The sequence below is a fragment of the Peromyscus maniculatus genome, chromosome 1 (genome assembly GCF_049852395.1).
Source record: "Peromyscus maniculatus bairdii isolate BWxNUB_F1_BW_parent chromosome 1, HU_Pman_BW_mat_3.1, whole genome shotgun sequence".
Lineage (NCBI taxonomy): Eukaryota > Metazoa > Chordata > Mammalia > Rodentia > Cricetidae > Peromyscus > Peromyscus maniculatus.
Genome location: NC_134852.1, coordinates 30601107 through 30615923, shown reverse-complemented (window position 1 = coordinate 30615923; position 14817 = coordinate 30601107). Strand labels below are relative to the sequence as shown.

General features: G+C 42.1%; 1 protein-coding gene across 4 annotated transcripts in view; it reads right to left on the bottom strand.

Moving 5' to 3' along the window:
- Window positions 1–14817, bottom strand: part of Znf180 (zinc finger protein 180) — a 29761-nt gene that overhangs the window by 5877 nt on the left and 9067 nt on the right. For all 4 annotated transcript variants that reach the window (XM_076573124.1, XM_076573122.1, XM_076573128.1 and 1 more), the window contains one exon: window positions 577–651. In XM_076573124.1, coding sequence (XP_076429239.1) covers window positions 577–651 — 75 coding nt within the window. The remainder of the gene's footprint in view (window positions 1–576; window positions 652–14817) is intronic.

Sequence of the window (14817 nt, the reverse complement as noted above, 5' to 3'; positions counted from 1 at the left end):
TACATACACATACACCCATGCAGAAATACAGTAGTAAAACCGTGGGCCTTGTGCACGCTAACAAACACCACCACCGAGCTCCATGCCAGGCCTCAAATCTAATCCTCCAAATCTCAACTCCTCAACCTGCAGAATCCTTGCAGTTCTGCACTTTGCACCTTTCACATAACCAACTTTCCTGGAAAAGCTGCTCACTCTTATATGTGTGGAGGGGTACACACTTGTGTGAACCCTGGGTTGACCATTTTCTCATTTTATTTTTTTGAGACAGGGTCTCTCCCTGAACCTGGTGCCCACCCATTTCTCTAGACTGGCTGGCCAGCGAGTCCCATGGATCCTCCTGCCTCCACCTCCCCAGTGCCTGGATTACAAGCATTCAATGCTCAGCTTTTCAGAAATACGGGTTGGCACTGGGCCCCATGAATGTATGACAGAACCTCACCCACTTCTCACCAGCCTGGCCACTCTGGTTCCATTCCCTCTCTCTAATCCTGTCCCAGCGGCCTGTGACTTGCTTCTCCCACTCACTACCACACCCACCTCTCCAGGAAAAGGAATGGGTCCTGCCCAACTCACCTGGGACACGATGTCCAGTGACCCAGCATCTTCTCCCTCGACCTCGATGATCATCTCTTGGGGGAGAACAAAGTTCTGAGAAAACAAGCAGATGAGACAAAGGAATCCATCAGAAAACAAAGCAGAAACTGGAAACCCCACGGCGGGTCAGCAGGGTCTGACCCGCACCCAACTGACAGTCTCTGCTCTCTCCACAAAAGCTCCAGGGAGCGGGTGCAGAGAGAAGGGACGCCTCAAGGAATGAGGCCCCACATGGCACAAGACTATTATGAGTGCTTCAAGATGGCCCTGCTTGTCAGCTGAAGGAACCACATGGAGCCAAACAACTCACCTGTCCTGTCCTGTCCTGTCGGACCCTGGGCCCTGCCTAACTCCTGTATCATTCAGAAGGAAGCAAGCAATGCAGAGAGACTCTAGCAGGACCCAAGCCAGAGCATTCAGAGCGACTAACAAACAACCTTCACAGTGGAGCCAGGCATGTAACACGTGACTGTCAGCAGAGCCCTCGGGAGGCAGGAGGATCAAGAAGCTCAGGGGCCCACTCAGCAACACAGCTGGTCACAGGCCAAGCTGGTCTGTGAGACCATGCCTCTACCAAAGAGCTCCAAAGGCAGAGAAGAGGGCCCTGTTATGGTGATATTTTATTTGTACTGAAATGTGATTTGTATGTGAATAAATAAAGTTGCCCGGGGGTCAGAGCTATTAGAGCCATAGCGAAAGCTGGGCGGTGGTGGTGCACGCATTTAATCCCAGCACTTGGCAGGCAGAGCTAGGTCTCTGTGTGTTCAAGGATACAGCCAGCATTGGAGACACACGCCTTTAATCTCAATACCAACCATAGAAGACCTGGAGGTCTGTACAGACAGGCAGTGAGTAAGAGGTCATGTGGTTGGGTTTACAACCAATGAGAAGGCAGAACAGAAACTCTATAAAAAAAGACAGACACAGGAAGTAGGTCTCTTTCGGAGAGGTACAGCGACAGTGAAGGGTAAGGTTTTTAGCTCTTAGCTGTTGCTCTGACCTCTTGGCTTTCATCTCTGTATTGGCTCTGTTTCTTATTTAATAAGATGGTTAGTTACATCTACACCCTGTGGTGAAGAAGGCTGGAGTTTGCATTCCAGGACCCACCTCACAACCCAGGCTGTCCCACAAATGTTTACACCCTGCTGAGCTGGGCAGACAGGAGAACTGATAGACCCTTTGTCTCAGACTAGCCAACAAAATGCAAGCCACAGCATAGTCGGCACTTTCTCTGGGCTGCCAGCCAGCTAGCTCCCAATAAAGACACAGACTTGATTTTGAATGCTTGACCTTGGCTTAGGCTTGTCACACTAGCTTCTTTAACTTAATTTAACCTGTTTCTATTCACCTTCTATATTTTGACTCAGGGCTTTTTCCCTTTCTTTCATTCTGTACGTCCTACTTTCCTGCTTCCTCGTGTCTGGCTGGCCCCTGGTGTCTCCCTAGTGTCTCTTTCTTCCCCCAAGCCTAAATTCCTCCTCCTCCTTACTCTCCCTGACCAGAAGTCCCACCTATACCTCCTCCCTCGCTATTGGCCTTTCAGCTTTTTATTAGACCAATCAGGTGCCTTAGGCAGGCAAGATAAAGTAGCAACACATCTTTACATAATTAAACAAATGTAACACATCTTTACATGGCTGAACAAATATTCCACAACACCACAGGTTCGGGGAAAAGAATGAGACAAAGAACGGCAAAGGACGTCTGATGCAGAGGCACACCTGTGCTCATGAACTCAGACCGATACACACACCAATAAATAATCGGTTATAAAAGCAACAACAACAAAGAAACCATTGATAAGAACATACACTGTCTCAGTTAGCGCTTCTATTGCTGTGAAGAGACACCGTGACCACAGCAACTCTTATAAAGGAATTTATATTTAATTGTGATGGCTGGCTTACAGTTCAGAGGTTTAGTCCATTATCGTCATGGTGGGAAGCAAGGTGTCATGCAGTGAGACATGGTGCTAGAGAAGGAGCTGAGAGTTCTTACATCTTCACTCACAGGCAACAGGGACCATTTTCTATCAAACCACCACACACACAGTTGGGCTGGAGAATGGCTCAGCAGTCAGAGCACCGGCTGAGATCCTAGGCAGCTTCTCAGGCATCTCCTCGCCGTCTGCTTGTGATTTCGCCCTAACTGCAGGGGCCCTGGGAGGTGCTAGAGCACATAAGCTGGGGAAGTTTAACTGAAGGGTCTCCTCTACACAGCTATGGAAAGCCATCATCTGGGCCAGGTGCAGATGTCCCCATGAGGCTGCTGGGCACCCTCTCCGAGGCTCCAGGCTGAGCTCTGGTGGAAATTTTCTGAAACTAGACTCCAACTCAGCTACTCTTTCCTGGTTTCTGCTCACTTCTGTTGACTCTCAACTGGGCAGTTGAACAACATCCAGCTTCGATAACACCCTCAGGCAATCTCCTCACATGAGGGTATTTTTAACCACAGAGGACCTCAGCATAGGATAGCTCACCAAGTCACATGGCAGCCCAAGGGAGTGTGGGTCTATTTCACTCGTGCAGGAGCCAGTGCTTGCCCTGAGGACACAAGCCCCTCCCTTTCCACGGTGCACCACTGAAGCGCCACCTCCACCAGATGGCACACACCTGTCGCTTCCCCTTCATTATTTTCCTGTCTTTATCAGACCTTTGCAAACTCATGTTTTTTGTCCTGACCGCCCAGTCCCAAATACCCAGCAGCCGCCTCCCAAACTACCACACAGAGGCTTTCATTACAAATGCTCGGTTGATAGCTCAGGCTTGTCACTAGCTAACTCTTACACTTAAATTAACTCATTTCTATTAATCAATGTATTGTCACATGGCTCATGGCTTTACCTGTCCTCTAGCACATCTGGCTTCCTGGGTGGCTGGCTGGCGCCTCCCTGACTCTGCCCTCCTTCCCATCATTCTCTGTTTGGCTTTCCCACCTAACTTCCTGCCCAGCTACATGCCTGTCAGCTTTTGATTAGCCAATGAGAGTAATACATGTTCACAGTGTATAAAAGGATTGTTCCACAGCATTTCCCCCTTTTGGTCTAATTAAAAAGGAAGGTTTTATAGTAAAACTACATACAACAAAAGTTATCAAGCATGCCAGGAAGCGGTGGTGGCACACGCCTTTAATCACAGCACTCAGAAGGCAGGGGCAGGTGGATCTCTGAGTTCGAGGCCAGCCTGGTCTACAGCACAAGATCCAGGAGAGGCACCCAAGCTACACAGAGAAAGACTATCTCGAAAACACCCCCCCCAAAAAAAAGTTATAAAGCAAGAATTATAGTAACAATATCCAATCCATTTATGGTCATCTAGAGTACTAATTCTAGAAAAAGGCTTCATCTAGCTTCCTGTACATGATTTCAAGCCTGGGTCTCTATCAGGTAACTAGGAATTAAATTTTTGTACTATGGATATATATAACAAATTATGGTCCTTTAACCTCTTTGACATTTCTTGCACATGACATTGAAAATGTTTAAAATTCCTGCAGTGAACCATGATTATGTCTAACAGCAACCTTTGAAGTCTCCAAAAGGAGGATGGGGCTCCACAATGAGGACTGCACCTGGACTGTGGTGATGCCACTAAGCTGAAAACCACCACCTTACGACTACAAATTGCTTGGGACAATTTCAAGGTGGCTAGCTGAGATGGTCCAGCCTCACAGGCTACTCCAGCCACAACTTGAGACAAGCCTGCATTTTCCCATTACACAGTCTGGGCAACAAAGGATACAGCTAGCTCTCCCAGGACTTGACAATAATCCTAATGTTTTTCAAGGTCCCCTAAAGATGCCATCACCCCCAGACAAAAGGAAGTAATTTTAAGAAAACCATGCCCACATTCCCAAGAGGTCTGGTGTGCGGTTTTTGGTTGTTCAGTGGGTTATGGATATTTATCATTTGGGGGGTTGGTTACAAGTTGTAATTGGTAATGGCCAGGAAAAAAGCTGAGCAAAGGAGATTAGATTCAAGGATCTTGTTCTAAAAAGAAAAAGTGGGGGATAGAGAAATAGGCTAAAAGGTTAGATTATTGAAAATACTTTTAAAAAGCAACTACTAATCTTTAATATTTTACAATGATAAGGTTTTTTGCACATTGATACAAACTGAGGTCATTTTTACTATACTGTATTATGCTTCTAATCTTGTTTAAGACATTTTTGTATATTGATACAAATTTAAGGTTATTTTTGTTAGAACACACTGTACATACGTTTCTACTCTTGCTCAAGATATTGTACCTATACAGCTCATTCATTTAACAATGTAATGTAAATTTCTAGTCCTTGGAGTTATTATTACAAACTACTTAGGTAAAAAAGAAATGCAGGTTAGTTAGTCACCTATAGCAATCAAACTTTTAGTCATGTTAGGTATGTTTTTGGGGTCAAACAGATATATTTTAGACAGACAGGTGATCTTCAAACATTTCAGAGAACTACAAAATATGGCATTTAAGATGTTTTAATAACATAAGGTTTTGTGTGTGTAATTTTTTTTATGACAATGAGACATGTCTGCTCCTGGCAGCACCAATCTACTTTAAAGATGATGGGCATCGGAGAAACTCCACAGGGACTTTGTTACAAAAGTTAGCCACTGGGCAAGAAAGTGCCATTGAATTGACTGCTGACAGTATGATGTCCAAATTGGACAAGCAGGCTGGGTGGTGGTGGTATGTCTTTAATCCCAGCACTGGGGAGGCAGAGCCAGGTGGATCTCTGAGTTTGAGGCCAACCTGGTCTACAGAGTGAGTTCCAGGACAGGCTCCAAAGCTACTCAGAGAAACACTGTCTCAAAACAACAACAACAAATGGAACAAGCAGGACACAAAAGGACTGCTGATCCTTGCCAAGACAAGGTGGGACAGTCCTTCAAAATTCCTGCTTTACAGAAAAGTCTGTCAGATATTCTAGGCAGGCTGAAGATGAAGATGGATGCCCCATTGTTACAGAGGAACCTGACTGTACCTACTAGGTAGCCAGCTGTTTCTGTCATTTTTAGAAGTTGTTAGCTCTGTATTTCCTGTTTACTCAGGTAATATTATATCCTTCTCAGGTCTCTGATGGAGTTGAAGACTAGATAGTTATAGTTTTCTTTGTTAACAAATTCAGAAAAGAAACTCACAAAAGAACTGTCAAGTGTATAAAGTTGAGAGACATAAAAAGATAGTTTTGGGTTGGTAATGCAAGTTAGGATAGAAAGTGAATTAGGTACAATACTTTGGACTCACCAAGATAGGATAGATAATGGAGTATTTTCTCTGAATTTGTCAAATGCTAATGGACTAGACATTGTTATGCAACAATTGCCTGTATATATTTGTATATATTGTATTTATTGTATATAGTTTTTCTGTTAGTTATTTTATTTAGACAAAAAGAGGGAAATGTGTGATATTTTGTTTGTGCTCTGACAAATAAGGCTTGCTTGGAGTCAGAGGGTGGAGCTATCCAGTAGTTAACATAGAGGTCTGGAGCTCTGCACAGAGAGGAAACAGAAAGTGATATGGAGGGGCAGAGAGAAGATCTCGGCCTGTTACACGAATTCTAAATGATCTTTTAATAAAAAACCGGAGCCAGATATTGGGGTAAACGCTGAAAGATCAGTTCTGTGGGATATCGTTCTGTATGCTGTGAATATGTGTTGCTCTGATGGGTTGATAAATAAAACGCTAATTGGCTAGTAGCCAGGCAGGAAGTATATGCAGGGCAAGCAGATGAGGAGAATTCTGGGAAGATAAAGGCTGAGTCAGGAGTCACCAACCAGACATAAAGGAAGCAAGATGTCAAGGCAGAACCGAGAAAAGGTACCAAGCCACATGGTTAAACATAGATAAGAATTATGGGTTAATTTAAGTGTAAGAGCTAGTCAGTAATAAGTCTGAACTAATGGCCAAGCAGTTATAATTAATATAAGCTTCTGAATAATTATTTTATAAGTGGGCCATGGGACTTCAGGGGCCTGGCGGGACTGGAGAAACCTTCTGACTACAGATCAGAGACAAAGGAATAAGCCATAATTACTTCTCACCTCGCCAACTCCACAGATCCTCTGACTGAATACCTCTGAGTCCTCAGAGGAAAGGGTCTCTAGTTCCAGTCTCCTCATACCTTATATGCCCTTCTCTGCCCAGCCATATCACTTCCTATCTCAACCTTCCTAGTGCTGGGATTAATGGCGTGTGTGCTTCCCAAATACTGGGGTTAAAGGAGTGTGTCACCACTGCCTGGCTTTGTTTCTCTCCTACACTGGATCAATCTCATGTAGCCCAGTGTGGCCCTGAACTCAGAGATCCAGATGGATCTCTGCCTCCTGAGTGCTAGGATTAAAAGTATGTGCCACCACTGCCTGGCCTCTATGTTTAATCTAGTGGCTGGCTCTGTCCTCTGATCCTCAGGCATGCTTTATTTGATACACAATATATCACTACATCGACCCTTTTGGACAGAAGAATGGAAGAGGTAGGAAGTCACTGGTGGCTGCTCCCCTGCTTCTCTGATCTTTCAAGTTTTTATCTTAATATATGACTCCTGATTTTTATTGATAAAGATTAACTAAATTAATGCTTCAGACCTTTTCTATACCAGTAACATAACTGCCTTCATGTTACATCCAACACTGAACTCCATCATGGATTCTACATTATAAAAAATGTGGCTGAGGGCCAACAGATAGCTCAATGGATAAGGGCACATGCTGCCAGGCTTGAGAGAACTGATTCTACCAAGTTGTCCTGGCCTCCACATGTGCACAGTGAACAATCATGTATGTATGTGCGTATGCGCACATGCACGCGTGCACACACGCACACGCACACACGCACGCACGCACGCATGCACACGCACACACACACACAAATATATATGTGCTTTTCTTAAGCCAGAGACATAGAATACATTCCTAGCAAAAACAGATGATTTACCTCCTTGCAAACAACATGTGAGAGGCTTTGTCTTTCCATAACCAGTCCGTTGTTGCTGGAAAATACCCTCAACTAAGTGTTAGCGCGGAAGGTCTGAAAATTAACATAAGAGGTTGATCGTAACCCTGAAACCCTGAGGAACATCCCAAATACGGATGTATATTATGAGTTCTGAGTCAGCGGCTGTGTTATCCTGTAACAGTGCTCACGAGCATCTCGCACAATCAACAAAGGGAGAGAGATGGTAGATCAGAGCCAACACCACGCCATTGTGTGGCTTTGAAATCTTCAGCAAGTCAATGCTAAACCTTGACGTTTTCATTTCTGACTCTCCCACAGGATATTATTTAATTTTATATTATATGCATGATTCCCCGGTTTGAATTATGTGTCTAAGTGCTGATTCTTATAAAGATGACAGCACCAGTCAGCCCTGAAAACATAAATACAAGTATCATTATACAAATTAAGGTTATTCTTACAAATACATATGTATATACATATATATACATATAGACATGTAAGAACAATTAATGAAAAAAGAGGACATAAATTTGCAAGACTAAGGAGAGGCATATGGAAGGGTTTGGAGGGTGGAGAGGGAAGGGAGAAATGAGGTAATGATGGTATAATCTCAAAATGGAAAGAAATAAAAAGGAGGCATATTCTCCCTTTCCCCTTCATATCACCTGTGTTCTAAACTCCACCTTCCTCAAATGGGAATGAAGAGAGGTAAGTTCAAGTGGAGATGAATGGAAGAGTAGAAAAGAGAAGCAGGGGAGGGAATAATTACCACAAAAATACTTGAGAAAAGCTATATGTAGACCTGAATTTTACAAGTTTCCTAAATATGCATGCATTATATATTTAAATTCACATATATATGAATAAATAAATATATTCATTTATTCATTTAATCATTGTTACCCTACACAGGTACACAAGGACTAATGCTCTTCCTGGAAGTCATTGGTTCCCCAAAAAAGAAACCTCCCTCTAGTTGTTGGAAAAGGTTGTCCTGGAGACCTCCAAAATGATACAAGGTATTGCCATTGCTTTCCTTTCATTTTGATTTGATCTTGTTTCTGTTTCTCGAGACAGGGTTTCTCTGTGTAGCCCTGGCTGTCCTGGAGCTTGCTTTGTAGTCCAAGCTGGGCTTGAACTCACGAGATCTACCTGCCTCTGCCCATCTCTGTGAGTTCCAGGCCAGCTTGGTCTACAGAGCAAGATCCAGGACAGGCACCAAAATCTACACAGAGAAACCCTGTCTCAAAAAAAAAAAAAAAAAAAAAAAAAAAAGCCCCATTGCTGAAGATATCACATACTTTGTTCCATGGGGCATGGAAAAAAAAAAAATCAAGTTATTGACTAGTAAGTTTTCCCCTGTTGGCTAGCTTCCTTAGTACTATACATTTTTATGTAGGCTAATGTAGCAGAAAAATCATTAACAGTTTACCCAGCTGTGAACCCAGTAAGCTACAATAATGACTAACACGAACTAGGTAATGGTGGTGGCCGACTTTAATCCCAGCACTCAGGAGGCAGAGGCAGGTGATCTCTGAGTCCAGGCCAGCCTGGTCTAGAGAGTTCAGGACAGCCAGGGCTACACAGAGAAACCCTATCTTGAAAAACTAAAAAAATAAATAGATAGATAGATAGATAGATAGATAGATAGATAGATAGATAGATAGATAGATAGATAGATAAAATAATAATGACTACCATAGTAAAATAAGCCCACAGGTAAACAATGGCATGAGTATTATGGGGTTAACCAAATGCTTTCTTCGTGGAGTTAAAGCCCACTCCCAAGGAGGAAATGCATGCCTAGTTCTGCAAACGTGGCTAAAGGCCTGTGGTTGAGGAGCCCACATACTGTAGAGGTGAGCCTTTTACTATAACTGCTGAATAGGCATCATAACAAACTGCCTTAAATCCCAATCTCTAACCACTGATTAGTGCAGCTCTCAGCTTGTGTTTGTTTTGCACAGTGTCGAGGGTTGGTAGAGAAACTCACAACTGATGCATGTGAAGAGAATAAGTCTGCAAAGCTCAGCACTCCACCCCAGTCTCAGGGGCCACTGGTGAAGAGGAGTGAAAAGACTGGACACGCCACAGGTCAGTGAGGACTGGAGCAAACACTGTCTTCTGGACAAGACAGAGTCGCTGCACTCACGCATCACAGCAGTTCTTGCTGCGTGCGTGTGTGCGTGAGACCCACACCGCACCAAGCCAGCCGACATTCCAGCATGGCGGGCGGGCGGGGACTGGCTCGTGAGCCTTTTCCTACCTGAGAAACCATTGACAGTAAGTACCTTCTACGGGAGGGATGTAGCTTCACCACGTCCCAGTGGACGGCTCCTCCCTCAAGGTATTGGTCAGCACAACTGGGCTGGGTGGATTATTTAAAAAACAAAGAGGACACAGCGTTGGGATGGAGAGGGGCTGTGACAGTGGATCTGGGAGGAGTTAAGGGGAGCACTGGGAGGTGACCATGATCAAAACGGTACTGTGTGTATTCGTGTGTATCAAGATCTCAATAAAAACATACCAAAAATAGAAGCATATTGGACTTCAACATATTTGTAGGAAACAGACTCAAAAGAGGGCAAAGAACTTGGAGGTGACATAGGCATGGAAAAAAAGAAAGCTGAAATAGTCCAGGGTTACAGAAAGTCCTTCAGCTATGAATCTAGGTGATGAATTCATCACTAAGAACCTTCCATAGTTAAGATTTTTATACTTAAATCTGCATGAATTTTTTTTCTTGCCATAATATATAGAAGTCACTTAAAATTGTCACTAAGTTGTTTTAACAATAAATAAGTAGCTTGAGAATTAGAGACTAATTTCCCCTAAACTGACTGGTTGACCTTAGTGATTAACCAGAATATAGTCTGATTCAAAAGTTCTGTTTATCACAGTAACATGTGCTAGTCTGAATGGAATTGGCCCCATAAGCCCAAAGCGAGTGGCAGTATTAGGAGGTGTGGCCTTGCTGGAGGAAGTGTGTCACTGTGGAGGCAGGCTTTGAGGTCTCATATATGCTCAAGCCATGCTAAATGAGATAGTCCACTTCTTGTTGCCTTCTGATCAAGATGCCACTGCCATGCTCCCTCCCATGATGAAAAGTGACTGAACCTCTGAACTCTAAGGCACCACCTCAATTCGATGTTTTCCTTTGTAAGGGTTGCCATGGCCATGGTGTCTCTTCACAGCTATAGAAAGCCTAACACGTGTTAATCAACAAGATTGTTATACTGAGAATAACTCACACGATAAGGTCTTAAGACACTGTTTCAAGGCACTGCAGAATGAGTTACCTAAAGGATTCAATATGGGTTTTGTATCGTTTTAAATGAGGTATTTAAATTGGTAGGATATTTAATTTTAAAAGAAATATGGGACCTTTGTATTCTCCTCAGTATTAGGTGCTGTGGGATGTCTTTCTCTCTGCTATGAATGTTTTATTAACATTGGTTAATAAAGAAGCTGTTTTGGCCTATAGCAAGGCAGGATATAGCCAGGCTGGAAATCCAAGTAGAGATACAGGGAGAAAAAGGTGGATTCGGTGACACCAGCAAGCTGCCCAAGAAGCAAGATGTGAAAGTACCGGTAAGCCACCAGCCACGTGGCAATACACAGATTTACAGAAACGGGTTAATTTAAAATGTAAGAACTAGCTAGTAGTAAACCTGAGCCATAGGCTGCTCTTGGAGAGGACCTGAGTGTAGGCTCCATTTACCAACAAGAGGCAGCTCAGAGCCTCCTGTAACTCTAGGGATTTGATGCCCTCTTCTGGTTCTGCGCTCACCTACACGCTTGTGGAATATATTCACACACAGACACATACAAATGAAATCTTTAAAAATAAACAAACATGGCCCGGCGGTGGTGGCGCACGCCTTTAATCCCAGCACTCCGGAGGCAGAGACAGGCGGATCTCTGTGAGTTCGAGGCCAGCCTGGTCTCCAAAGCAAGTTCCAGGAAAGGCGCAAAGCTACACAGAGAAACCCCGTCTCGAAAAACCAAAAAAAAAAAAAAAAAAACACCACATGGGCTGGAGAGATGGTTCAGCAGTTAAGAGCACTTGCTGCTCTTCCAGAGGACCTGAGTTCAATTCCCAGCACTTGCATGGTGGCTCACAATCATCTGTAACTCCAGTTCCAGAAGATCCAGTGATGTCTTCTGGCCTCCCTGGGCACCAGGCAAGCATGTAGTGCATGGATATACATGCAGGCAAATACCCATATACATAAAATTTTAAAATAGGTAAATAAAAATAATCTTTAAACTTTAAAAGGGTAGGGAACTTGCAGTGCGTTGACCCACCAACCCCACAGTTCCCCAGAGTTTTCTTGAGTGGGAACAGCAGGAAATATTAGATAGAAGGATTTAGATTGTGGAGATAAACAGATAGAAAATAAAGGATAGCCTCGAAAGGGCCTGGAACCTATTCCAATGAGCCCTGACTGTCTCTGCCCCAGAGTATTTATAGAAATGCCCAAGGGGTGGAACAAAAGACCTCCCCCCAGTACAGCCAAGTGCAGACCATCTCAGACACCTGCACTCAGGCCTGTGGTCCTATTCATCCTCTCTATGAGGACTTGCTGGGTAAAGCCACGAAGAACCTGAAAATGGGCTCCCACAGGTCCCTCTTTCTTAGTATATAAAAAATAACTTGTTATTAATAGCTTACAGCAATCTCCATAGCTGTTACACCTCCCAGTATGGAAATAGAGGATGATAACAATGGCATTTCTTTTTTGGATTAGGTCCAAGGTGACTACAGCAGCCTTTAGCTGCATCAAGATCTTTCTAAACCAAAAGCTCTTAATGTAATTGCAAAATTAAAGAATCCCTTAGCTTCATCATTACCATTAACAGGTTAACATAAATATTGCTATACATAGTCACAATTCTCTCAATCTTACATCTCAAAGCCAACTCTTAACAGAACCATTTGAATTAACGTGCTAACAGAACATAGGAAAAACTTCTAATGTATTCACAAACTTAAATATTTCCTTAACTCCACAAAACCAGGGTGCATTAATATCAATAGGTTAAACATAATTTCTGCAAACATACTTAATTCACTCATAACTCCTCCTTTTCTTTACAACTTTTTAAACAATCTCAAACCTAGTTAGAAGAAAACCCAAATTTCACAATTCCTGTAAACCCATATTGAGATGCAGTATTCTCAATCTAACCATTAACACTTTGAAAACTTTTAGCCAAACATCCAAAACATTTCTTAATAAAACTCTTTACACTTTAAGCATAGTCTCTTAGTATACCCCATTTGCAGTTCTTACTAACAAAACATGACATTAATCCACCCAAACAAGAAAATATTTTTTAAATTAGACTAAGGAATACTAGTTTTTCTTTTCTTTATAATTGTTTAAGCAAAAATCTCCAGCCTAGTTAGAAAACCCAAACTTTTCTGTTTAAACAGTTCCATTTGTAACAAAACCAGTTCCATAAGTAATTTCATTGTTACACAGTTATAAAACAGTTCCATTTTTAACACAGAACAATTCATGAATCACCAGCATATATTATGGTGGTATTTTATTTGTACTGAAATGTGATTTTCATTGTATGTTAATAAATAAAGTTGCCCAGGGGTCAGAGCTACTAGAGCCATAGAAAGAGCGTGGTGGCGGCGGCGGCGGCACACGCCTTTAATCCCAGCACTTGGTAGAAGAGCTAGGTAGATAGATCTCTGTGTGTTCAGGGATACAGCCAGCATTGGAGACATACGCCTTTAAGATCTGGAGGGCTGTACTTACAGGCAGTGACAAGGCAGTCATGTGTTTGGGTTTTCAACCAATGAGAAGGCAGAACAGAAATACTATTTAAAGACAGACACACAGGAAATAGCTCTCTTTCGGGGAGGTAGGAGCACCGCAGGAGGTAAGATTTTAGCTCTGAGCTCTGACCTCTCGGCTTTCTCTTTTACATTGGTTCTGTGTTTTTTATTTTAATAAGACGATTGGTTACATCTACAATATATGCATATACAAAACTGCATCTTGATTCTAGGTAGAAACAATAAATTTCTTCATTTAAACAGTTCCATTTTAAACACAATTCCAGAAAACATTTCCTAAGTCATCACCATAAGTGAATTCAAAATTGTCCCATTGCAATGAAATCTCTATTGTTCATTTCATTTCTTAAGTCCTAAAATTCAAATAATAAATTCTGGTACTAGCCTTCCAAATATGAAATCCATAACAAAAACCGTTTTGTAGTTTTATCTCTTTAAGTTCAAAAAGTTCAAAAAAGTAAATTCTGGTATTAGACTTTCATTTCTAAATATGAAGAAGCATTTTACAACCAAAACTTTTTTTTTCTTTCTTTCTTTTTTTTTTTTTTTAAGATTTTATTTATTTATTATGTATACAGCGTGTATGACAGCAGGCCAGAAGAGGGCACCAGATCTCATTACAGATGGCTGTGAGCCACCATGTGGTTGCTGGAAATTGAACTCAGGACCTCTGGAAGAGCAGTCAGTGCCCCTAACCTCTGAGCCCTGTCTCCAGCCCCCAACCAAAACTTTTTGCAGTTAACAATTTTAGTTCAAACAAGTGTCTCTGCAACTTTTGTTCTCAAGTCAGAGACCTTTTTAGTTGTAGTAATATTTTAAACTGCACTGTTTTTGCTGTTAGCTCAGGTTTTTCTGTGTTGCGTTGATTTTCCACAGATCTCAGCTGTGGATGCCTTGTGCTGGTTCTGGCATCCGCCATTCTTAGCTTCTTAGTGGCTTCTGGAGCTTCTGAAAATCACTCAGACAGCCTGCTTTGCAGGCTACCATGACACTATCTTCTGTGTGTCAGGGGTTTTTTTTCACCATATACATTAAGAATAGACTAACACTTAACATTTACACTTTCACAAACTCACATATAACATACCTTGCAAAGCATTTAGACCCACATTCAACGTTTAAACTTTTTTAGAAACTCACATAAAACATATTAACGTCTACTTATTATTTATACTACTTAAGGAAACTATAGAACTACCTTAGCAAATATATTTCTTATTTACTTCTTATATTCAGTCTATATTCTTATTTAAACTTACATTTACAACTAGCTTATTACTACAAGCTTATTACTTCATGTCTTAGGACTACCTTAGATTCACAACTAGCATCTTTTACTTATACTTCTTGCAAGCTTATATTCTTACTTATTTTAACTCAGATCTTTACTTCTTATCATATATCTAACTTAGCAAACACCTAAAGATTTCTTAACACTTAGAGATT